The sequence below is a fragment of the Hemibagrus wyckioides genome, linkage group LG22 (genome assembly GCF_019097595.1).
Source record: "Hemibagrus wyckioides isolate EC202008001 linkage group LG22, SWU_Hwy_1.0, whole genome shotgun sequence".
Taxonomy (NCBI): Eukaryota; Metazoa; Chordata; class Actinopteri; order Siluriformes; family Bagridae; genus Hemibagrus; species Hemibagrus wyckioides.
The window spans coordinates 10,320,106-10,344,510 of NC_080731.1; the positions used below are offsets into that span (position 1 = coordinate 10,320,106).

The 24,405-nt window shown below is 37.6% G+C and overlaps 2 protein-coding genes across 2 annotated transcripts in view; one reads left to right on the plus strand and one right to left on the minus strand.

Moving 5' to 3' along the window:
• vcana (versican a) overlaps window positions 1-8,213 on the plus strand; it is a 28,164-nt gene extending 19,951 nt beyond the window's left edge. Inside the window, exons 9-15 of the mRNA XM_058374966.1 lie at window positions 42-155; window positions 257-370; window positions 1,589-1,747; window positions 2,202-2,284; window positions 4,772-4,916; window positions 5,461-5,643; window positions 6,758-8,213. Coding sequence (XP_058230949.1) covers window positions 42-155; window positions 257-370; window positions 1,589-1,747; window positions 2,202-2,284; window positions 4,772-4,916; window positions 5,461-5,643; window positions 6,758-6,900 — 941 coding nt within the window. The 3' untranslated portion in view covers window positions 6,901-8,213. The remainder of the gene's footprint in view (window positions 1-41; window positions 156-256; window positions 371-1,588; window positions 1,748-2,201; window positions 2,285-4,771; window positions 4,917-5,460; window positions 5,644-6,757) is intronic.
• Window positions 8,214-17,621: 9,408 nt separating this feature from the next.
• Window positions 17,622-24,402, minus strand: hapln1a (hyaluronan and proteoglycan link protein 1a). Its single transcript, XM_058374408.1, has 4 exons — window positions 24,151-24,402; window positions 20,773-21,108; window positions 19,676-19,975; window positions 17,622-19,008 (listed from the first exon to the last, which is right to left on the minus strand). Exons 1-4 carry the CDS (start codon window positions 24,212-24,214, stop codon window positions 18,725-18,727), a joined length of 984 nt encoding a protein of 327 aa, XP_058230391.1. The 5' UTR covers window positions 24,215-24,402; the 3' UTR covers window positions 17,622-18,724.
• Between the last annotated feature and the right edge of the window lie 3 nt (window positions 24,403-24,405).

Consider the following 24,405-nt stretch of genomic DNA (forward strand, 5'->3'; position numbering starts at 1 on the left):
GGAGCTATATAATCATTGCTATGTGCATTCTCCCTTTACAGGTTTTCATTCATGTTCTGAAAATGGATGTATGAATGGTGGCTCGTGTCTGAAAAGGGGTAATGTCCAGATTTGCAGCTGCCTACCTGGATACACTGGTGACAGTTGTGAAATAGGTATTGTTGAACATGCAGCAATTTACTTTTTAACTTAAACAATAAATAGTAATGCATTATTCAGTGAATGACTTATAAGTCTTGGCTCAATCATCTTTTAGATATTGATGAATGCCAATCCAACCCATGTCTTAATGGGGGTACCTGTGTAGATGGGATCAGCACGTTTACTTGTTCATGTCTACCCAGCTACAGAGGAGCTCTCTGTGAGGAAGGTAAGGCTATAATTCACTGGTAATGTTGATTCACATTTTACTTAGGAAAACATGACTGTAACATGCAGTTGCTGGAGTCTTCTATGAAGGCTCAGATTTCCATAAGGTATATTCAGCTGTACATAATAAAGAATGCCATAGTGGTATAATAGAGAAGAATAATAGTACATATATTTGCATTGTGTTTGGAGCTCCAGTTACATAGTTATATTGAATGTCCATGTAACACACCCTGGGTGCTGGAGTTATACAGAGGTGATTCATTTTGGGTGTCTAAACGCTTACAGTACAAACAGCTGCTGATGATTCTTAGGCTTCTTCCTACCCAGATATGAACTCAAGTTTAAGCCAAGATAGATGAATCAGTGGGGCTAGTTATGATTTTTCTCAATAAACCCAAATGTCTAAAATGCCCTTTGTAATAGTAGTTCATTAGTTTATCAAACAATTTTCACCTTTAGATTTCACCTTTAGATAGCACTTTGATATGTCTAAAAAAAAATTCTTGTGTATATTATCACAAGCATTGCCAAATTAAAACTGCAGCAGTTCTCCTTCACCATTTTTTCCTTAAATGACTATTTTAGTGATTAACTGCTGGTCATTAGCGTTTCTGCCAGGGTAAATCTATGCCATTTCAAATAAGTTAGGAAATAGTGCAGCCCAGGGCTGGTCCAGAAACATCCACAGTGATTAATTGCCTATGGCTCATTTGCAAATGTGAAAAAAACTAAGTGACATGTTCATAGTTTAAATTCATGACTCACTTGGTGCAATGTTTGGAACATCTGTCTCTGTAGAAACGTTGTACACTAAGATAGCAGGCAAAGTGGCCTCCTGAGCATTTAAAATGTTAAGATGTTTAAGAATTTTTTCCAGTGGTGAATCATATCTTTAAGCAAAATGATCCAGTAATCTAGGTGAATAGACCCTTTGGAACAGATATTTCTTCCAGCTGCAGTTAAAACACAAGTACTTCACTTGCTCTCACAGATCTCATTTAGTGTAGTGGTGTGTAGTGTACTAGAAGGATGAAAGAGAGATGAAGTCACAAGCCCCCAGGAAGAACAATAAAGGTCTAAATGTTGGTCAGATTTATAATACCAGTTTACTCACGGTTAGTTTATATAAGATTTATAAGTTTGATAGCAAATAATCGTATAAATCAATACTTTCTGTCTAAATTGTGGTGCATGTTTTTTGCATTTCTTTTTGCAGACACAGAAATATGCAGTAATGGATGGCATAAGTTTCAGGGCCATTGCTACAGGTATTTCCCCTACAGGCGCACCTGGGATGTAGCAGAGCGTGAATGTCGTCTTCTGGGTGGTCACCTTACTAGTATTCTGTCCCATGAAGAACAGCAGTATATCAACCGTAAGTAAATTTGATCAATATTACCCATATATAATACTACTAGTAATATAAATATTATGAATAATCAATAAAAAATATAAATAAGGATTATGCATCCAAGTCAACCATGACAATTTCATATGTATATATTTTCAATATATTTATATTTCCAATTTATCCAGTTTTCAAAAATACACATATCTTTTGTACAGCAAGGCTTTAAATATCCAGACATGAGAAATTCTGGGAACATATTTGTCTACATAATTAAGAAGGTATAGATTGACAACATAGTCATGAAAGAACATTCTGATTTCTAAAGAGAAGATGCGGGGTATAGATAATTCAGGCCTGAGAAACAGGAAGAGAGATGTGTAGATGTGCTAATAAATATTTCCCTTATTTTTAAAGACTGACCAGGCATGCCTAATACGGCAAAAGAATTAAACAACTTGTGCTCTTTTTTTCCTGGCAGGCCTTGGCCATGACTACCAGTGGATCGGACTGAATGATAAGATGTTTGAAACTGATTTCCGGTGGACAGATGGCCATACTTTGGTAAGAGAGCTAACTGTAATTTATGAATTCCTCTGGTCAGAGGGCATATAGTATATACTCAATCAAAAACAATCTTGATAAACTAAATAAATACATTTGGAGAATTTAGATGGTAGACATCATATTATTTGGTTCTAAAATTAGTTCTCACAATAACTTATTTTGGGATAGATTCCTGTTTTTTAAAATTATGTCTTTGTACAGAGGTGGGTGAAGGAGAGGGGTTGCAAGATCCACGTTTATTGCTTTCAGTGGTATTCTTGTAGCGGACAGGAAAGTGGATAATTACTGGTTTGGGTCGTTTGTTGCTGATTGGACTATCACTTCAAAGATACAGCATGTATTCTTGAGGGGGGAAAGAAAGAAAGCCTTAGGGGAAGGAGATAAGCAGCGTTCTCATCTGTATAAACGATTCCCTCCCAGAGAGATTAAAATAAACCTGTGAATGGAGCAGGGGGTGTAAGCTGACAGGTGTGGACAGGTACCAACTTTCCTCAGGATATACAGAAGAACCAGCCATACAGATGGGCAGCACCTGGGACTAGCTAAGTGAAGGACACAGCCCAAGGGCACTGTAAATGCGTGTTGTGATGGGCTTGTATGCAATTATTGGTTTGTTCCTACATACATATTTTTGTGAGTGGTCCTCATGTATGCTTTACTTGCAGATACATGAGAACAGAAAGGGAAGTGAATAGGCTATGTGATTATTTGTGTGAATTAGGATGTCATTAAGCTTGTCCTAAGGGTTTGACTGTGGCATTACTAAATGTCTGCAGGAAGCAGTGGGTAGTCTGTGGATTTGGTCTAGCTAGGTAATAACAGGACGCATGGCAAATTGGTCCAGCCTGCGTTGAAATCTAGAATGTTGCTGAAAGATGGCAGACGTGAGAAGTGCACACACAGATGGAGCTCATTCCATATGCTTCAGCTGAAACACACAAAAGAAAAACATTACTCAGCTGCTCAGCCAAAGCCATTATAGTGCTTATAGTTACATAGTGTTTGTTATTGTTGCATATGTGGACAGTATTGCTGGATAAGTGGAGAAGTTTCGAGTGACCAGCATAAGCTGTAAGAATACATTTGAAATATTTTCCCAGAAACATGCATGACAGTGCATAACTACAGATATGTATTGCATAACTATCCTGGAAGAGGTGGACTTTTTTGCTCTATCTCTTCTCTTACTGGTTTGAATTATTCCAGTCTTTAGAGAGTCACAGTCAGTTTCATCATTCTTGGACAGTGAGCTATTTGAGTGGAATAATGAGAGAAAGGAAACTGGTTAAGAGTCCAAAGCTGTCCCAGGAAATACCATATGATCCTACTCATCATCTTGTAGCTTGTAGCTTTGTGGGTGGTTTATCTTTTGGTAACTGTAGCCACCTGGTTGTGGGATTAGTGATCAGTTTAGAATCCACATTAGCTTTGCTGGATCTTGAATAAACCAAGATTTCTCTTTTGCATTTCCCATAAAATCTGGGTTAATTATACAGTGAGGAGGTGCACAGCACCCTCATGTGGACACTTTACATAGTTTGTATACTTGCTTTTGCTAAGAAGTAGTGTCCTATAGGAAACTAAACCACTTCCTGTTTCCTAATTTCATATTAATTGAATCAATCTAATTGACATTGGTGATAAATTGACAGGCTCTTAACGAGTCTATGTGCTGTACAGGACCTTAAATAACCTTAGCTTGTTGCCTAAAATTTGCATTAAACGTATTTATACTGCCAGCCTGATTTAATCTTTGCCAATATTGTGTCTGAAATACTGCATATTTCCTGAAATTCCAATTGTGCTTGTTTTACGCTGATAATAATGAGGTCTGCGTCTGCAATTACACATTGTTTCAATTAGTTTTCGGCTGTGTTGTGACAGTTTGGAGGAAGACAGCTCCACCATGTGGTCTCTGATGCATAGTACTACCACAGGGTTTATAGCCCTATTGTTTGTGTCCCAGAAGGTTTATATCAGTCATTCATAACCTTCTAGCTAATACTCTTGTGTCAGCTAATGAACCATAAGAGAGATGAATAAGTCAGCATGGGGTCTAAGTGTATTACTACATAATTCAAATGATGCAAGAATGAAACGGTTCTCGACTGCTATAATGATAATCATTTTACTCTCCATGGTGTTTTCAGAACGGTACACTTGACTTGTTCACTAATATGGGATGATGGGACGCAAATGAAGCTTTTTAATATGATAAATGTATTTTCATTGCTTTAGCAAGCTCAAGTAGCGCTATTTGCTGTGGGAAAATGGGAGGCATTTATTGCTGCTGTCTAAGCATAATAGTAACAAAATATCACTTCATTTTTTTCCCCTTTTTTTTATACAAGAGCACAGTGCCAGCATTCCTTAGAGAATAAAATAAATGAATGTAATAAATACATGTAAATAATCATAAGAACTTACACTAATTATGATATTTAGATTCACAATACTCATACTCTTTACCTTTTTTTTTTGTAGCAATATGAGAACTGGAGACCCAACCAGCCTGATAGTTTCTTCTCTTCTGGAGAGGATTGTGTGGTAATGATCTGGCATGAAGATGGTCAGTGGAACGATGTCCCCTGCAACTACCACCTCACCTTTACCTGCAAGAAAGGCACAGGTGAGGATTGTGTTATCATGATATAGAAATTCAGTATGATCGGTATTTATCTAACACTACGTTTTACTTTTGGTCACAGATTTTTAGTTTATACAGTGATATACTGCTGAGGGCTAAAATTTATGTCCTCTTACTCTTTTTTATCATGCCAAATGTCTTCCAGTGCCAGGCCACATTATCTCTTGATTTTTTGACTCCAGATTTGGATTAAAATCTTGTTACATGATGCAACCGCATTCCAGAAATGATGGGGTGTGATAACTTTTCCTCTCAACTGTATATGTTTCCAATTAGAAAAACAGTGAAATCAAAGGAAAAAAGTTTCCCATATATTATATTGTTGATTTTTTTTTTTTTTTTTTTTTTATCATTGTCTCTATGGTGCATGTATCTTTATGCATATTATAATAGTTAACTTAATATCACCATATTGACAATTCGTGAAGGAGTTTACACTTTATTTTGGGAAAAGATTAGTGCTTTATATTCTCTTCTGCAGCATTGTTAATGGTGTTTTTCTCCCTCCTGTTTTTCCTATCAACAGTGTCATGCAGTCAGCCACCTGTGGTGCCAAATGCTCGTACCTTTGGACAGATGCGGCCCAACTATGAAATCAACTCCCTGGTGAGATACCAGTGTATGGACGGCTTTATCCAGAGGCACCTTCCCACCATTCGCTGCCGAGGAGATGGCTCCTGGGACCGGCCCAAAATTTCTTGCATGAATCGTAAGTCTTCTTGTGTATTGCGCCTTTACAAAAGGAGCAAAAAAGCATTCTTTGGGCTTTTTTCACCCTTACAGAAGAATACATATAGAAAGGAGAACACATTGAAGATGATACCATGTGAGGACTGAGAGAGATATGTTAAAATATATGGATTAGTCAATAAAATAAAAAATAAAAAAAGTGCTGGCTTTTTGGATTAATCCTTTTTTTTCTCCTGCCACATGCCAGTCCCCTTCTGCTAGTCACAGCTTCCTTATCACATGAAAGATCTCTTTAAAGACAGCCACCAAACGGGGGGAGAAAGGCTAACACATGCTTACTGAGAAACCCAAGATTCTATTTGTCACGTACACACATAGATACAGTCCTACTCCTGCTTAGACTGTGCATATAAATGAACTAAATTTATGAACATAAATGTAAAAATAAGATGGAAAAAATAAAAACAATAGGAAGAATAAAATACAATAATCTTACATGTTGTATCAGTAGGATATGATGCAAACGGAATGTGCAAACAATGCAGAAGGGAAAGTGATATACCATATGTCCAGGCGTGTTAAATGTAATAATAATAAAAGTGCAGTGTGCAAGATGTGTGTAAATAGGGTAACACCGTATTTACAAACTCCTAAAGTGATCTGTAAGGTAGTGATCTCTAAACTGAGACATATGCAGTCAGAGGGCATTAGAACACACCCTTTTCCACATACATGAGCTCATAGATGATTACTATTGGCTGGGATCACTCTGATTGATAGAGGAGAGAGAGAGTATGCCATCCTTCACACCCTGTCAGCACAGCAAATTTTGCTCCCTTGGCTCCTGGCCATGGATAGCTGTGACATTTTCAGGATCTGAGCTTGCAGTCTCCTGATAATAGGGTGAAGGATTTTCTGTTGTGACACTCGAGCGGGCTAGTTGGCATGATTTATTATGAATAATCACTACAACCTTGTTTTATTTAACTATTTGTAATAGTTGGAAAAACGCAATTGAACTGTGCAAAAAAAAGAAGATTCTGTTTCATATTCCATACAATGATGCCAATAATGATCTTATTAACCTTTTTTAAAGAAGTGTGATCTAAAATGTTCCCTGATTTCTTTTCCAGCCTCCAACTTCCAGAGAAGATACAGCCAGAGGTATCAACCCATCAGAATTTATAGTAGTCATCGGAAAAGGTCTGCAGAGGAGCCTGCCAGTTCTCCCCAGAAACACCATCACCATGCCTTCAAGAACAACAGAACCAAATAATAAGCCTTCACACTTTGATACTATAGTCTCAATGACTGTGATTTCTTTTTTAACAACACTCAAAGGACATCTGACAGAAACTTAGATACATGCGTGGAAATAGGAAACGGACAAAAATGGAAAAAGAGGAGCGTCTTCAGTTCTAGATACTGGAATCAACACAGCGCTTTTCCAGTTTTTTAGGACTAAAGGAAACGATTCCTTAAGTATGTTCAGGCCACTGAAAAAAAGGACTGTTGCTGTTTCTGCTGGATCACTGACTGATCCTTGCTAGTCAATTTATATGTTAGTGAATCTGTTTTTTTTTTGTTTTTTTACTTCAGATCGCAAAATGCCTTCTTTGCTCAGTATATATTAATGTAACTTTGCAAAACTACAAACACCAGGAGATGGTAGACAGTCAGCACCATGTAAAGGACTTTGAGCCAGAAAATATTCCAGCACATATCTTTTTTTTACTGGATGTTTTCATATGGATGCTGTACATCAAAGTTCTTTCAACCCGGGGGATTCTGAAGAACAAGCGCTACAAAAAGCACAACATATGGGAGATGAGACACATCCAAAAGACTGAAGGAGGAAAAAGAGACAAAGACATGCCAATAAGTGCTCAGTATTCTGTACATAATGGTACAGAAACTACAGGAAAATGTGGACTGACCATGGAAAACTGATCCACATGGAATTTATAATCACCTCACAAGTATAATTAGGTGCCTAGAAATCTCAAATCATATGTAAGCCATTTGGTCTTCCAAAATTTACAGCACATACATCTCAATTTCTAAATTCTCCAGTTCCTCAATTTTCATCCATAACTTCAGCTTTCATGTTGTCTTTGGTAAAATGTCAAACTACTTTTAAGAGAATGTACTTTGTGAATTGCTCAAAAAGACTTGAACCACATGCTTTTGAACAGCATGCAGGTCATTTATTTTCCAAGCTGCTCCTAATCTTCTCGTGGTTGTAGCTAATACGCAACACACTGGAGATGTAGTATGACCTGCATGCACAAATGCATTATTTTAGAGCCCAGCCAATCCATGTGGTGTCACTTGTGATTGTTAAGAATATTTTCTATTTAAACACAGAGAACAGAACGTAATATGACATTTGGGGTGTTTCAATAGGCCAAAAGACCAGAATCTTTCAGTTAAACTTTTCTACGTGTAACGTGTCAACACATCTCAACAATAATTGCCATCCATTTGTTCATCCCAAGCATTGTTTGTTAAATGCATTTTTGTTGTTTTTTTCAGTTGTGTTTTATCCAAAAGTGCACATATCTTTTTATATTTAAAGTATAACATGTTTATTGTATAATGTGAATGTCTGGGTTGTGTGTGGACAAAAACGTTTTCCAAGGAAACTTTTTACTTTTTAAACTTGCAGTTTCACCAAAGAGACAAAGTTTATTCCAGCCTAGTGTGGTCTTCTTGTGTTATAACCATGATATGGTTTGAAGCACAAATTATGAGAAAAAAAATTATATAATATATTTATTATTATAAGATACTATAATTATAAACAGATAATTTCAGTGTAATAATGCACAAAAGTAGTAATACACTTTGACCAGAAGATGGAGTGATTAATTTAGCCTACAACAAGCACACAAATTCCGAGCCATTATTCATTTAGATATTCCAAATAATAATATTTCTGTACTTCTTCCTATCTTGCAAATATGTGTGCGGACACTTGACAGTCACAACCGTATGTGGTTCTTGCCCAAACTGTTGCCACAAAGTTTAAGTAGAGAATGCATTTGAATGCTGTGTTATTAGGTAATACCCTTTACTGGGCCTAAGGAGCCCAATCATAATCCAGTATGACAATGACATGTGCATTGCCTGACATCTGACCTCGCTAATGCTTTTGTGGCTGAATGAGAAAATCCCCACAGACACTCTCCAACATCTAGTGGAAAGCCACGTGGAAGTGGAAATAATGGGAGGTTCAACAAGCATATAAGTCCACATACTTCTGGCAGTAAAGTGTAATCTACATCAGTACAGGCACATTTGGCTCCATAATAAAAGATAAGTAGTTTTTTAATACAAATGTCAACCAATAAATGACCAAGCAAGTAAGGTACGTAAATGAGTATAAAAATGAGCGACATCATATTGTGTCTTTCCTGTGGTCCACATATGCCCCATTAGCTTGGCTGACAAAAGAAGTCGACTGATTCAAGTCCAAAAATGATGAATTATTAGTTCTGTCCAATACGGTTTGCAGAGGCCTAGCTCTATATCACAGCTTATGTTAGCAAAATGCTTTGTCAGCTGTCAAAACAAGGGCTATAATAGATGGACTGATTCAGTAGGGACAAGTTTCCCCACTGGACCTCCACATGGAATAAGGCACAAAACTCAGATACCTGATATCACTGACAAACCATAAATTTAAACACCACTGAAGATGAACTGCGGACTGAAATGCAGTTAATCTTCGGTTTAATGACTGCAAGACCAGGAACATAAGCCCCAGAAGGAGCCTTGTGGCTGTTTGTTTTCTGTCCACTTTCCAAGGGTCAGGCTAAAATCAGAAGGTAAGGGCTACTATGAAATATGCCTAGTCAACAAATGTGACAGCAGCAAAGTCTCTTGGGATTATGAAACAGGAAAGGGAGCAACTATACTGCATGACTGGGAAGCAGAAAGCTGAGGAGAATGCAGCAGTGAAGGATTTATTTATTTATTTATTTTCTTGAAGTCTCGTTGGAGGAGGGAGACAAAAACATATGGAAGCACGTTCAGCACGTATACGCAAAGTGATTTAAAGTAATTTACATGTGTCTTAAAACTGATTATTTTCACATGGGACTACATCTGGTTTTGTCTCTATTGGCAAACCTGATACCAAAGCTAGACCCAGACCCATACAGTGATCACACATTAAATCTGAAAGAAAGTTTATTTACTTTTATTCAGTAATATAAACATTTTTTACACCTTTTGAATGCACAGTTAATCACTAGTCACTACAGTAATTCACTCTATAGCAGGTTCTGCTGCTTTTATCTTGTGATAATTTGATACATGGAATAAATGAGTAGCAATTTTGTTTAATGCCATACGATCTTAATTCTGGGGATATTTCCTTCTTCTTCTTCTCCTTCTTCTTCTTCTTCTTCTTCTTCTTCTTCTTCTTCTTCTTCTTCTTCTTCTTCTTCTTCTTCGTCTTCTTCTTCATTTAAACAAAACATTACCAAACGGTAAATCCTAGAGACATAAACCAAGTAAGTCCTATGAACATTTCTTTTTTTCTTTTTTCCAATGAATACTGAGGTTTAGCTCTAATTTTGCCCAATTAGATGTTTTTTGCTAATTTGCATAATATGCAAAACCTACTTACGCAACCTAGTCCTATGATTTTTGGCCTCTCTTAATAATTATCAAAAACATTGGTACGAAGCTTTCAAGTTATTTTACATACTGTAAAAGAAGGATGTTCTGAGGTCATAAGCAATGTTTGCGGTGGCGTTATTCACAGGGTGATAGCTATAGTGACAATACTCTTAGGAAAAAAGCATATCTCTAAAAAAAATAAGTCGTTTAATGGAAAACCTTTTTTTGTGTGTTGTTTCTTACACTCGAAACTCTCAACAAGATTGCATTTTGGACCTTATAGCTTCACCTACAGAGCCATAATATATGAAATCTGTATCATGTTCTGAAAAAAAAAAAAAGAAATCATCACAGACCATTTTGTCAAAACAAAAGACAAAAACTAATTTTTAATGATGTTTGGTCATTTGGGAGACATGTTTTTATTGGTTTAGTCTTTTCATTTGGAATAAATAAATCACATTTTAATAACCTTTCCAGATTACTTACCAACAAATTCTAATATTATATGAACACAGCAGACTTAAATAGACTACCTTTAAAGCTGTTGTCCAAAATTCAACACCAAGTTTTACTAAAAATCAAATGAATAGATGAAGTATAATTACATAAAACATCATTATAAAACATCATGTGAAGGTAAATAACACTTTATCACACTTTATTTCTTTCAGCTTTCTGTATGGTTTTGAAACAGTGTCCCTGAGACAGAGACAGAAGTCAGAGCTGGAGGTAGCATGATGTTGAGGTTCTCTTTGGGAGTGACAAGGTTGGACAGGATTAGGAACGAGTACATCAGAGGGACAGCTCATGTTGGACGTTTGGGGGACAAAGTTAGGGAGGCCAGGTTAAGATGGTTTGGAGATGTCCAGAGGAGGGAGAGTGAGTATATTGGTAGGAGAATGTTGGACATGGAGCTGCAAAGAGGAAGGCCAAAGAGGAGGTATATGGGTGTAATAAATGAGGATATGAAGCTAGTGGGTGTAAGTGTTGAGGATGCAGAAGATAGGGATAGGTGGAGAGAGATGATTCGCTGTGGCGACCCCTGAAGGGATAAGCCGAAAGACGAAGACTCATTTCTTTCAGCAACAGTAACACAGAATTAAAAGAAACAAGACTATGCAAGCCTAATTTTGCCTAAAACTGCCATCAGCTGCATAGCATTTGTCAAACTAGTGTCAACAGCATGTCAGCAATGCTCAGTGTCTAGCGTATGTCATTTATGTTTAGTGACTAAAAGATACTTCTTTAAGTCATTGAGTTGTAATTTAGAGATTTGGTCAATGCCTTGTGAATGCTTTGTCAAAAAAGATGCTGTGGCAGAAAATGTGGCATTTTTATGCTTCATGCATCATTTCATGTGACTCTGCACATAAATCACTCAAGGCTTCTACTGGGAATGTAGAGCATAGATTTAAATTCATGCAAATAAGGTGCGTTTTAGGTTTTTGCACCTTTTTTGACCTCGTTCTACATATGGCCTGCATTAGGTGAAGAGCAAATTAAGAGCAACTAAAGTAAGAGTAGAAATAAAAAAAAAAAAAAGGATCATAATCTTAAAGTAGCCATAAAAGTTAATTGTGTGCTTGTTTATAATATTGGTTGTGAGAAGTAGACAAAGGAGGTTTTTTGTTGGTTTAAACAGTCAACAATTATTTGTGTCAGAAATATTTTAAAGATCATACCAAAACTGCAAAATGTCTGATTGGCAATATATTAAATATTTAAACAATAAAAAAAAAAGCTTTATGATAAATGTTTAGATAAGATCTTTAATAGAAATAACATATTAATGATAAAAAAAAAATCACAAACATTAAATTAACCTTTAAAGGATGTACATAAAAAGGACCAAAAAACTCGCAAATACTCACAAATCCAAATACAGTTAGTTAGTTAAATTTGTGTTGCTCATGAGTAAGAATAAAGCTCAGCAATCTGATTCTATTCTGAAGAAATGTCTATTTTTAATGCAACATTAAAAAAAGCTAGACAATGGAGTTTTGATGCATAAATGGTCTCCTAGTATTGATGTGGTGGAAAGAAATTTGCAACTGATTGTCTTACTCACAGGACTCTTTGGGCTGGATATTTGAGTATTAGTAAAATGTATACTTGCTTCCTCAAGCAATTCTTCTGACCTTGCTCTACAGGAAGATGTCACTAAATATTGCTGATCATTCCATGTTTATACCTAAACAGACCATTCCATCTGCTCCAGTATATCCTATCCCAAAGCTAGGAGAGCCATTTGGACATGTTTTAGTTGATGGTGCAGCTCCTCTACTAGACAAAATCTAGAAACCAATACTTGTTAACACTAATGTACACCAACTAATTTCCCTGGGGCAATTCCACTACTTTAGATCACAGCACCAGTTCTAGTCAAATGTCTGATTGCATTCTTCTCAAGTTTTGGGCTTTCTAAAGTAGTATAGTTTAATCAAGAAGCTAACAAGTTTATTCAAAAGCTTTGACCTCATTTAAGGTCTGTCATCAAATTGATCCACCTTTGAAACATCGACATGTTGAAGGCTTATCATGTGTATTACCTTACAGCTGAAACGGTTGCATCTCCCCCTCATGAATGTTCTCCTGTTTGGGTGATTACTGCAGTAACATACCTTGCGGTGGCTAATGGGTCAGATGAACCAGAAATCTAGAGTATACCTCAGTTGTGTGCTAGATTGTCACAGTCTGACTTGCTATCAGACTTATCCTCACTGTCATCTAATTTGTCAGAGGAAAAAAAGAAGGGCATTTCTGGTTTGTTGCACGATTTCCCTTCCTTATTTGGTGATGTTCCCTCTCAAATAAATCTTCTATAGCATGATGTAGAGGTAACCGTAAATAAGCCAATGAAACAACAAGCATATCAAGCTAATATGGCAAAAAGAACCGCTAAGAAGAAAGACGTTGACGTTGGTACATGGCTTAGCTAAACATAGCTCAAGTCCTTGGCTATTACTTGTCCTAAATCTAAATCCACATTTAGGTTCTGTAATGCCTACTGATGGTTGAAAGCAGTTACAATTTCTAATTGTTTCACTTTGCCAAGGATAGACTATTATACTGATAATGTTGGCTCTTCACAGTTCTTAAACTGGACTGCCTTAAGGACTTTTGGCAGGTTCCATTGCCAACTCCCTGTGCTTCAGAGATTTCAGCATTTGTTACACCAGATAATGTCCTGCAATATACAGTAGTGCCATCCGGCTTCAAAAAATGCTCCCTCTACTTTTCAGAGACTGATGTAACTAATTACATTACTTACCTTGATGACATTGTGGTTTATTCTTTGGACTGGCCCAGTCATCTGGAGTCCTTGTGCACAGTCTTTCAGAGAAAGTAAATGCTGCAATAGCAATATCTTCATAAACAATTAGGGCAAGGGCAGGGGTGTCCTGTGAAAGATAAGGTCCAGGTCAATAAGAATTTCCAAATTCCTTCCACCAGACATGAGATGAAACATTTCCTTTGGATGCTTGTGTACTACTGCTGGTTCTGTAAGACTTTTTCACCCATGGTGTCTTTTCTTACATGACTACTTAGTGCTTCCATGTCTTTTGTGTGGACACAGTCTTGCCAGCATGCATTTGATAGTGTCAAGGCTTTGCTTTGTAACACCCCTGCACTAGCACCACATTCTTTCTGAAACCTTTTAAGGATGCTAGTGCACTTGGTGGAGAGTCTATGCTCCAGAAAGAATAGATCATCCAGTATGTTATTTCTCCTGCAAGTTTGATAAATGTAATGTAAAGTAATTCACAGTTGAGGAGGAGACTTTAGCCTGGTTCAAGATTCAAGAAGCTTTTATTGTCATTTCAACCACATATAGCTGGCGCAGTACATAGTGAAATGAAACAACGTTTCTCCAGGACCTGGTGCTACATAAACATACAACTACTAGTACAATACAAAACAACAAACAACACCACAGAGCTAGGACAGAGGTTTGTCTTAACCACGTAAAGTGCACAGTGTGCAGCTAGGTGCAAACAGAGCATAGACAAGACAGTGCAAAAAAGACAATAAATACAATAAAGACAACACAAAAGAACACAGGACACTTAGCGCTGAAAGGAAATAAAAGAACGTGTACTGGAATGTAAGTGAAATAAAATAGATAAAGTGAAATGATGTAGAAAAAAAGTATTGTGCAAAAATATTGTGCAAAAATACACAGCAGCAGTTGAGGTAGTGCAAAGAGAATAAACATAAGTATAACTATAGCAGCGGATGACAGGTAGAGGTAGTGCAGTAAGTAATGAACAGTATAAATTATGTGTGTGTGTTTGTGTCCACACAGTCAAGAGAGAGTGTGTGTATCTGTGTGTGAGAGACAGAGAGTTAGTATACAGTTCAGTCCTGAGTGAGAGTGTGTGTGTGTGAGAGAGTGTAGAACAGTTCAGTCCTGAGTGAGAGTGTGTGTGAGAGTGTAGAACAGTTCAGTCCTGAGTGAGAGTGTGTGTGAGAGTGTAGAACAGTTCAGTCCTGAGTGAGAGTGTGTGTGAGAGTGTAGAACAGTTCAGTCCCGGGTGTTGAGGAGCCTAATGGCTTGAGGAAAGAAACTGTTACACAGTCTGGTTGTGAGGGCCCGAATGCTCCGGTACCTCTTTCCAGATGGCAGGAGGGTGAAGAGTGTGTGTGAGGGGTGTGTGGGGTCAGCCACAATGCTGATGGCTTTGTGGATGCAGCGTGCGGTGTAAATGTCTGTGATAGAGGGGAGAGAGACTCCGATGATCTTCTCAGCTGTCCTCACTATCCGCTGAAGGGTCTTGCGATCTGAGACGGTGCAGTTCCCAAACCAGGCAGTGATGCAGCTGCTCAGGACGCTCTCGATGGTCCCTCTGTAGAACACAGACAGGATGGGGGGAGGGAGATGGGCTTTACTCAGCCTCCTCAGGAAGTAGAGGCGCTGCTGGGCTTTCTTGGTGATGGAGCTGGTGTTGAGTGACCAGGTGAAGTTCTCCGCCAGATGGACACCAAGTAATTTGATGCTCTTGACGATCTCCACAGAGGAGCCATCGATGGACAGCGGAAAATGGTCACACTGTGCTCTCCTGAAGTCAACAACCATCTCTTTGGTCTTGTCGACGTTCAGGGAGAGGTTGTTGGCTCTGCACCAGGCTGTTAGATGTTGCACCTCCTCTCTGTATGCTGACTCGTCGTTCTTGCTGATGAGACCCACCACGGTCGTGTCATCAGCGAACTTGACGATGTGGTTGGAGCTGTCCATTGCTGCACAGTCGTGAGTCAGCAGAGTGAACAGCAATGGACTGAGCACACAGCCCTGAGGCGCTCCAGTGCTCAGTGTGGTGTTGCTGGAGATACTGCTCCCGATCCGGACTGACTGAGGTCTCCCAGTCAGGAAATCCAGGATCCAGTTGCAGAGAGAGGTGTTCAGGCCCAGGAGACTCAGCTTCTTAATCAGCTGCTGAGGGATGATTGTGTTGAATGCTGAACTGAAATCTATGAACAGCATTCGAACGTAGGAGTCTTTGCAGTCCAGGTGTGTGAGGGCCAGATGGAGGGTTGTGGTGATGGCGTCTTCCGTGGAACGGTTAGGACGATAATGGTGGTTTGTTACCCCTGCAGAAGTTTGAAATTTATGTTGGTTTACTGATCATAGCCCTCAAGTGATTTTATCTTGAATGTTAAACCAGAACCAAAGACTTATAAGATGGACCCTCATTGTGCAGAAATAGAAATTTTGCACATAGGCTTCTGAAAATGTAGTGGCTGACACATTTTCATGGGCCTTATAAGTAAGATATAGCAATTGCAAGTGTTATCTTGGCAGTTAGGTAAGAGGATGAATCCACATTAGGGTGTAGAAGTATGTCTATGTTCTTTCCTTTGCCATCTAGTTCTCTCCCTAGAGGACCACCTGCAACACTGGTTGTCCTTCAACTTGCCACTTGTTAAAGCTGCTATACACAGTGCCTTCTGTGTGAATTGTGTTATTGTAAAAAAAACCCAGTAGTTTCAAAGTCCCTTCATTCCCCTTCAACCCAAATATCAGCCCAATATTAGCAGGTGTATAATATTTGTCTAACTACGGCTTTTCTACTTAAAGTGGGAACCACATTACTACAATTTCAGTTATGACAGTTCTGTCTTTATGAATTGAGCAGCACTTTAATATTTAATGACCTATTTTTAAACCTATTTTAGCCCCACTCACTCCAATTTACACTAATTTTCATAATGTGTAAAACCTACTTTACATTATGACATTTGTGAACAATGTGGCTGCCACGTGCCAATCAATCCAAGTGGGGCAGAGCTGGTTTACACAAACAGCTGTACTTCATGAATACCTGTATTAAATTACACAGAAATGTACCTGTGAGAAAATATTCTAAAAAGATGTAACCAGTGAAAATGTATGGGGTTAATAAGTTTTAACAGCTATTTATTAGGAACCAAATGTCTTATTGAGCTGTAATGTGATGTGCTACATAATCAGTCTGAGAAGTCAGCAATTGATTCAAAAACAGGGCTGCCTTCAGCCAATCAGAATTGAGAATTGGATCAGCAATAACTATTGGTAAGGCACTTTGCTTTCTGAATAGGTTTAGTCTTTGAACACCTGGCATTGATCAACTGACACCATGTGTTGCAGTTAAGTTAGTAAAGTAAAATAACAAATTATTTGCCTTATTATAATATTTTTTAAAAAAGATTTTTAATTTTTGTTTATTCGAAAAAACCGTAGAATCTTTAACAGCCTGTAAGAAAAGGTTATATCCTATTCGCTATTAAGAAAAGGTTTTCAATTGCTCTTGGAAAATCAGTGCATTCAGGGATCAGATCAAAAAGCTAAGGAACCTCAGCTCCATCTATGAGTCAGAAAAGGGCTTTCATCATTTAATTGCTAACACAAGGGAGCATAAGCATGAAATCTTTTCTTTCTCTGACTGATATGGTTATTCTTATGCCCAAGTTCATTTTTATACCGTAATCACTGAAGGCCATGTTGTGGATTTTACGTCTGCTCTATTATAAAACATGCTGTGAGTTTGTAAAATGGAAAAAAATGTGAATGTTTTACTATGCCCTAGAGTTGGAGGGTAACTGGGTCCAAACAAACACCCTCAAAATACACTTGCATAGTGAAGTCCTGGAATTCAATGTGGGATAAATTGAAATAAAAAAAATATATACCTGCATTTCTGTAAAAATGTCCATTGCTATAACAAATACAAATCAATTAAATTTAATTAAATGGAAAATGTCCCTTTCTTTAAACACAGTATAGTAAATTATAGGTTTCCACTGCTCCTAAACAGGTCTGGAATACATAAATAATGGAAATTACAACCACACTCTACTAATAGAAAAAACAATACATTTAAAGACCATTTCAATTTTTGTTAGATTTTATTTTCCATTTGGAACTTCATGTAAAAACAATACACTGCATTTTAGTTGAGAAAAAAAAAATGGTTTGGGCTTAAAAAGAAGTGTCTACATTGTGGCTTGGTAGAACAAAGCAGAATAATAGGTGGAGTTTTCTTCCCAATCACATACTGTAAACAATCCTGTGTATAGAGATACAGAATATGACATCTGCTTTCAGTCATTGTAGCTTAGTTCATAAATGTATGAGGAAATTGGTGTTCTGAAAGAAACCCAACTGATGACATAATGTTTTGTTTTATTGAGACTCACAATTATGTAAGTGCAAGTCTCAGATTAGTCATTTAAAGTGCAGTTGCTGGTAAGCAACTGGGTTCTGTTAAAGATTTCATGTGCCTACGGGTCTAATGTAACTGCAACTCCAAAGACCAAAAATGCATTGCGTCTCCAGCAGCTCGTCATTTTTCTTTTTTCTTTTTCTTTTATTGTAGTAGCTGTGAGATCACAAATTTGGTGCTAGGGAAGAACATATTTTGCCTTAGATAACATTTTTTGATAAAAGGTATTATCAGTTACTTTCTTTATTAATAAAGGCTATGTTTTTGTATATGCACTTATTACAAAATGAGGGCATTATTTTCCCATTTTTTTTCCAGGGTAAAAAGTGAAAAATTTTAAAAGGAAGAAGACTAATGACAGGTATCTATTACAATTAGCTACTAAGTCTGCTAAAATTGAAAAGTACATTTTTAGATCAACAAATAGTGGCCAGTGCTCTGACGAGACATGTCAGATGTGTCGAAGAAGTTCATATTTATTTAATTATTTATAAAAGATTACATTCCCTTGAAACTGATTTTTGCTGAAAATAACCTAACTGAACTGTGCAAAAATAGTAATACGGCAAAAATAATGTTTATGATGAATAATTGTACCATTTACAATGTGCATTTGGAATGCATAGTACAAAAATTTTATTATGTACCTGTATAATGTAAGATTGATGTTTCATTGTGTGCTCATGATAACTGACATGTTTTAGTCATTGCTTGTGTGTTATACTGTAGCTCTTTGGCTGGTATGTGAGCGTATGTATTGTGTAGAAATTACTGGTGAGCTCTGTAGCAGTAGGCCCCATAGAGCTTGTGCTTCTTGTCAGGAAATCCAACGGAACGGACAGCTGCTTCGGTGGGGCTGCACTTCATCCTGGGCTTGGAGATGGGGTATCTTACACTACCATCAGCCAGCCAGCCAGCATCACAACGGTCGTAGCCCATCAGCTTCCAGGCTGCGAATATGTGCCCTATCTTTGCTAGCTCAGCTCCATCTTCCTCACAGACCTGCATAGCCTCAGGGAAGGTCAGTTTCTGATCCACGTAGAACACATTTCCTGAGGACCAAAAGAGCATAGATTATTATAGAATGCATATAGAGATTCTTTCTTAATCCTGTACATATAGTCATGACACAGAAATAATGATGTAGAAGGCCAGTCATTAACCAGACAAATACTATAATAAGGCTTTGACATTAAGGTTCCCTTAACTGACATTATTTTCTTCACTAGTTAGCGTAAAAGATATATGCATTAATAACTATAAATAACATTAACAATGTATGTAATAAGTTTAAATGTGAATTAAGAACTTCTGCAATATGCAAAACTCTGAAGAGAAATAAATTAATAAACAATTTTATACAGGTCATTGTGGATTTGTTGTACCTCATGGATAAACTGGTTCTTGCAGGTTTTTAGTAAATTATTTTTAAAATACCCAATAAACAAAAAAATATGATTCACTTTGATAAAATTAGCAAGTTAAATTTCCTGGTTTGTAAATAAATGCAGTAAATACTGTTAACTATATTAACTGTTAAAGGATTAAAGGGGAAATATTATTATATTATTATATTATGATTAGCTAACTAAAAGGGATTTTTTAAATTCATTTTATTCATTTGCTATAACCATTTCAGCTACAATTATATTAAAATATAAAATTAATTAAATTAAATTAATAAAAAGTTTAGTCAAGGGATTCTCAGGCTTCAAGCACCATTGTATCCAGTGGTGAAGCAGAAAACATCAAAACGGCTGTTGGTTTTGTTACGCTGGCCGTAACTCCTGAGTCCAGCAGCAACATTGCCCCCACATGGCTGTCTTGGTTTGGTGATGGGGTACTGTACGGTTCCATCACTCAACCAGCCAGCATTGCACCAGTCCATCCCTCCTTTCCAGGCCTGGTAGAGCTGCTCGAATGATGCCACCACAGCATCTTGCCCCAGGCAGGCTGCCTCAGCATCGTGAAAGTTCAGGTTGTAGCGGCCCATGCGTGGGGAGTAAGGGAATACAACCCCTGTAAAAGAGAGTTATGGTTCTCAATTTAAAATCAGATGTATTTGGATTTAAAGGTAACAAAACCAGTTAATTTACTTGCTTGATTCAATGTTTAACATTAATACTGACACACCCTGTCCATTTTTTCTACATTCTACTATACATTAATGTATAGTATTCATGTGTTTAGTAAATATGCAAGATCTTTTTTTTTCATATGAAGGCTGTTACAGCACTCAATAAAGACACTGGTGAAGTGTTAGTTGTTTTATTTCTTTTCTCCTTTTTCTGCTTGGGAAAAACTATTTGAGCTTTAATGCAAAAAAAATTACTTGCAGGCCTGAAGGCCTTTCATTGTTGCCATCTCTATTCCAATATTATCTACATCCATTTGTTGCAGCCTGTTTTCATTACAGCTTGGACTCTTATTTAAAGACGTCCTATTCACTTTGCTGATGTCGTGTACAAGGACAGCCTTTGCCAAAGGCAAGAAATAATTTTAATTCAGCATGTATAGTATATTTTAAATAACAGGCAATAAATGGCAACACATGAAATGTCTTGGAGGCTGTAAATTGGAGGCTGGAAGTAAAACAACAATATATGTGGTAGCTTGCTGCTCGGGGTCATCACAACGGATCATCTGGTCCACATGTTTGATTTGGCAAAGGTTTTATGCCAGATGCCTTTCCTGACTCAACCCTCCCATTTTCTCCGGGCTTAAGACCAGCACTGAGATTTAACCCCTCAGTAACAATATATATGGTAGTATTCATTAATATTCATTCATCCATGAAACTGGACTAATTCAATTACCAGCCATTCGAAGCTCCATCTCCACTATGATGTCATCCATGCCACTCATGATCTCGCACTTGTATGTGCCATAGTCATCTAGGATGAGGTTGGTAATAATCAGGGTGGCATCATTATCGTCAGCCTCCTGCAGGTGAACATGGTTTAGGAAGCGTCCATATTTGATCTTGTGGAAACCCATTGAAATCAGCACGTCAGTTTCGTCATTAACATCATCAAGTTTGGTCCACTTGATCCTCATTCCAATCGGACCAAAAGATAAGGCATCAGTAGGTTTCAGGCGGCAGGGCAAGCTAACATTATCACCTGGACTAGCAAAGATCTGAAGGCGATTCCCTGAAAAGACACACAAAAAAAACTCTCCGTGTTTATCCAAAAGTACAGATGACTTGATAATTCATTAAATACCTTAATATGAATATCACTTTATACTCTTGCGAGGTTATTATTCACAGTCTTCCAAAAGTCTACAAAACCATAATTTATAAAACTTTCCAGTGTTTTTATTCAAACTGACCCACATGTGCTGCAGTGGAAATCAAAATGAGTGCTAGCTTTTGTCTTTCTCTATGGACCATCTTCTTTTATTAGCCTCATCTTTTTGTCTTTAGAACATTATCCAACTCCCCAAACCATTCATTAAACAGGCAGAACATATCAAGCAGTTAGCTAATAATAATTAATAGCACTTGCTACTGGTAAACCAATGAGGCAGCGACTGTACTTTGTCCAAATCCTAATAAACTGGAACTCGGTGGATAGTGAGCTGAAGCCGAGAGTACAAAATGGGGAGGCAACTGACATAAATGTCATCAAATGGCTAGGCACACTCGCTGTTGAGCATGGTAGCAAATTTTCAACTGATGTATTTTGATTTGAGTGCCACACGCATCGGCTTGATACAGCTAACAATTGCTGGCAGTAATGTAAATGTTGAAACGCTCTAGACATCTAGACAAGGCACCAATTGTATGTGAATATTGCCTATGAAGTAGGGGTAATTTACATGGAATGGCTTACATCATATCTCATTTCTCATTAAAAGCAGCCAAGAAGATCAAAATGCTGACTAATGAGGCCTAGGAACTCAATTTAAAAGAAAAGTATTACTCAGGAAGTTAAACCATCATGTTCAGTTTGTTTTCAAATGGAAGTTTCTTACTGTTTCGACTCAGTTTTTGTGCTTTGTGTTTCAGTTCATATATAAATTCTGCCCAGCCCTTGAGTACAGCTGAGAAACTATAAGAATACAGACATTCAGTGCATCCTGCCATGATTTTCTCTCTTACAGCTACAAAAGAACTCTCAGTGGCTGCATGAGATTTTAATTAACAGTTTGGCACTGTGTGTCTGTGTGTGTGTGTGTGTGTGTGCGTGTGTTTTTCCCCAGTCTAGAGTTCTCCTCTTGTGTAGAGTACTCTTGCAGAGTAGCTTATTTATACAAGGATGTTTGTTGGCTTAAGGTTCGATGAGTAATTACGAAGTAACATTAAATTAAATTAAAATCAAATTAAAATGGACAGGCGTTGATTGTGATAAAATACAATGCGGTGAAGACTTTCACAGCCCAAGACAATCACTACCACACAACATTATACAACTGAGAGCCTGGAACCAGCTGGCTCTTTGAGTTGGGAAAGAGGAAGTGCTATAAATTTCAGTACTGTAAACACAGTGATTCAGCATGGCGATTTGTTCTACATCTGTCTGCAGAATTTGTGCATCTGTTGAATTGGCAGACCCTTGGCCTTTCGATATCCCCAGGACACTCCTAGGAAGCCCCCTAAAATTCTTTATCTTTTAACTAGTTTTTATGAATCCATTGGGACTAATTTTTTATGGCAGGCAGCTGTGGATGAACATGTGTATATTTCAGAATCTCCCTTAAAGATTAAATTCAAAATTTCAGGCACTATTTTGCATATTTTTGGGGAGTAAACAGCACTCATCACAGGCTTAATAACCTTTATATATGCTCCCATAATTTGGGGGTATACTTTATTGCATTAACATTAGATTCACAGTGTGCATTCAGAACATCAAAAAAATTTAATAATACCATAATGTACATGCTTTAACCTCGCTATAAAACCATAATCCATGTGAGGAACAATAAATCCCTTTGGTCTATTATTCATTTTATTCAGTAAGTATTCGGTCAATAAAAGTACTCTAACAGGAAAATGGCATAGACACATGAGTGAGGAATAAAAGTATCAACTCAGCAACATATTCTGTAAGTTTACAGGTTCAATATTTTATTGAATAATTTGCTGCTCACATATATGGAAACACAAGAGCTCGCTCTCTCTTTTTCTCATGGACACATTCACACACATTCTTACTGATCCATGGCAGTCTAATGGCTGCATTATGCCTTTCCTGTCAGAAAAATCAGGCCTGTCTAAGGCCGTCCGTTATGGCAATAAGGCACATAATAGCTCACCCTCCTTCCTCTCCTCTCTTCTCCTTTGCTAGCCCGGCCATAGTCTAGACCCAGTCTGATCCCATTCAGTCTGCTTACTTAACACACCATTACCTCAGAAGGAAAGGGAGAGGCATTTGGACGCACTTTAGCAAGGGGCACAAAATGCTGGAGCTGTTCGTCATGCCCTCCCAGCCTGCCAAACCCACACATAGCAGGTCTGTAAAGGGATGTTGGTGAAAACCCAGCATCTGGCAATGTCCCTGCTCTGAGACCATACAGAATAGCTACATGGCTTACATATAGCTGTGATGCAAGGAGTCCCAGATATTAATGCTGAGTGAGCTAAAGTATATACCACAGGAAACGGGTACAGCAGAACTACAAATGATGCACTGACTCCAAATATTGGAAGAACCTTTACAAATATGTTCATGCCAATGTATTCACATGCACATTATATTACACTGACAGCAATTACAGCAACTATTAATTTCACATTTGGCATACTATTATAAATTTATATAACGTTACATTTTACAACTTGAAAATATAGTCCAAACACAATAATCACAATACTGTCATATAGAACCTTTTGAAGGTCACAATTTCTTTCTGTTTCTTTTTTTGAATGTGTGCCACCCCCTTCCCCTCTTCCTAGAACCATTGTGTCTTTGTTAGTGTTATTGGATGCTTCAGAAAAAAAGAGTACAAAATAATGCAGTTAACATTCTTTCATTTTGTTTAATTCAAGGGACAGCCCAAGAGTGACTCAACTTAATAGCCCTCTGAATTCTTACCTCAGTCACTGTATAGTGTTAAACGGTGCTGCTCAGTGCCACAAGCAATTTTCCACTGTTTAGTTTAATTGCACCAGTAGAACACAGAGTACACACACACACACACACACACACACACTGACTTACTCTTAGAAAAACAGAAATTTGCCATACCTGCTGTATATGCGTTGTTGGCAAAGCTCAGACAGACTAACACCAAGGGAATTATAGTTAGCATCTTCTTTCCTTTTCCTTTGTCTTTGGGCCTGTGCTCTAAAGAAGTAAAAAAAAAAAGGGGGGGGGGCTATTGACTCAAACTTAGGTAGACTACTTCTGGTTCCTGCACAGAAAATTGCTCTGCTTTCGTTGCTAGTGTGATAAGCTGTAGGAAGCAGACAGCTATGGTGCCACTGAAAAGTTTGGGGTCCT

Excerpts from the sequence above, each read along its gene's own strand:
- hapln1a (XM_058374408.1), bottom strand. The coding sequence starts at position 24,214 with ATGCTAACTATAATTCCCTTGGTGTTAGTCTGTCTGAGCTTTGCCAAC. Across the intron at positions 21,109-24,150 it reads CAACAACGCATATACAGCAG|GGAATCGCCTTCAGATCTTT; the intron begins GTATGGCAAATT and ends GTGTCTTTTCAG. Across the intron at positions 19,009-19,675 it reads CTTCACCACTGGATACAATG|GAAATGTGTTCTACGTGGAT; the intron begins GTGCTTGAAGCC and ends TTTGGTCCTCAG.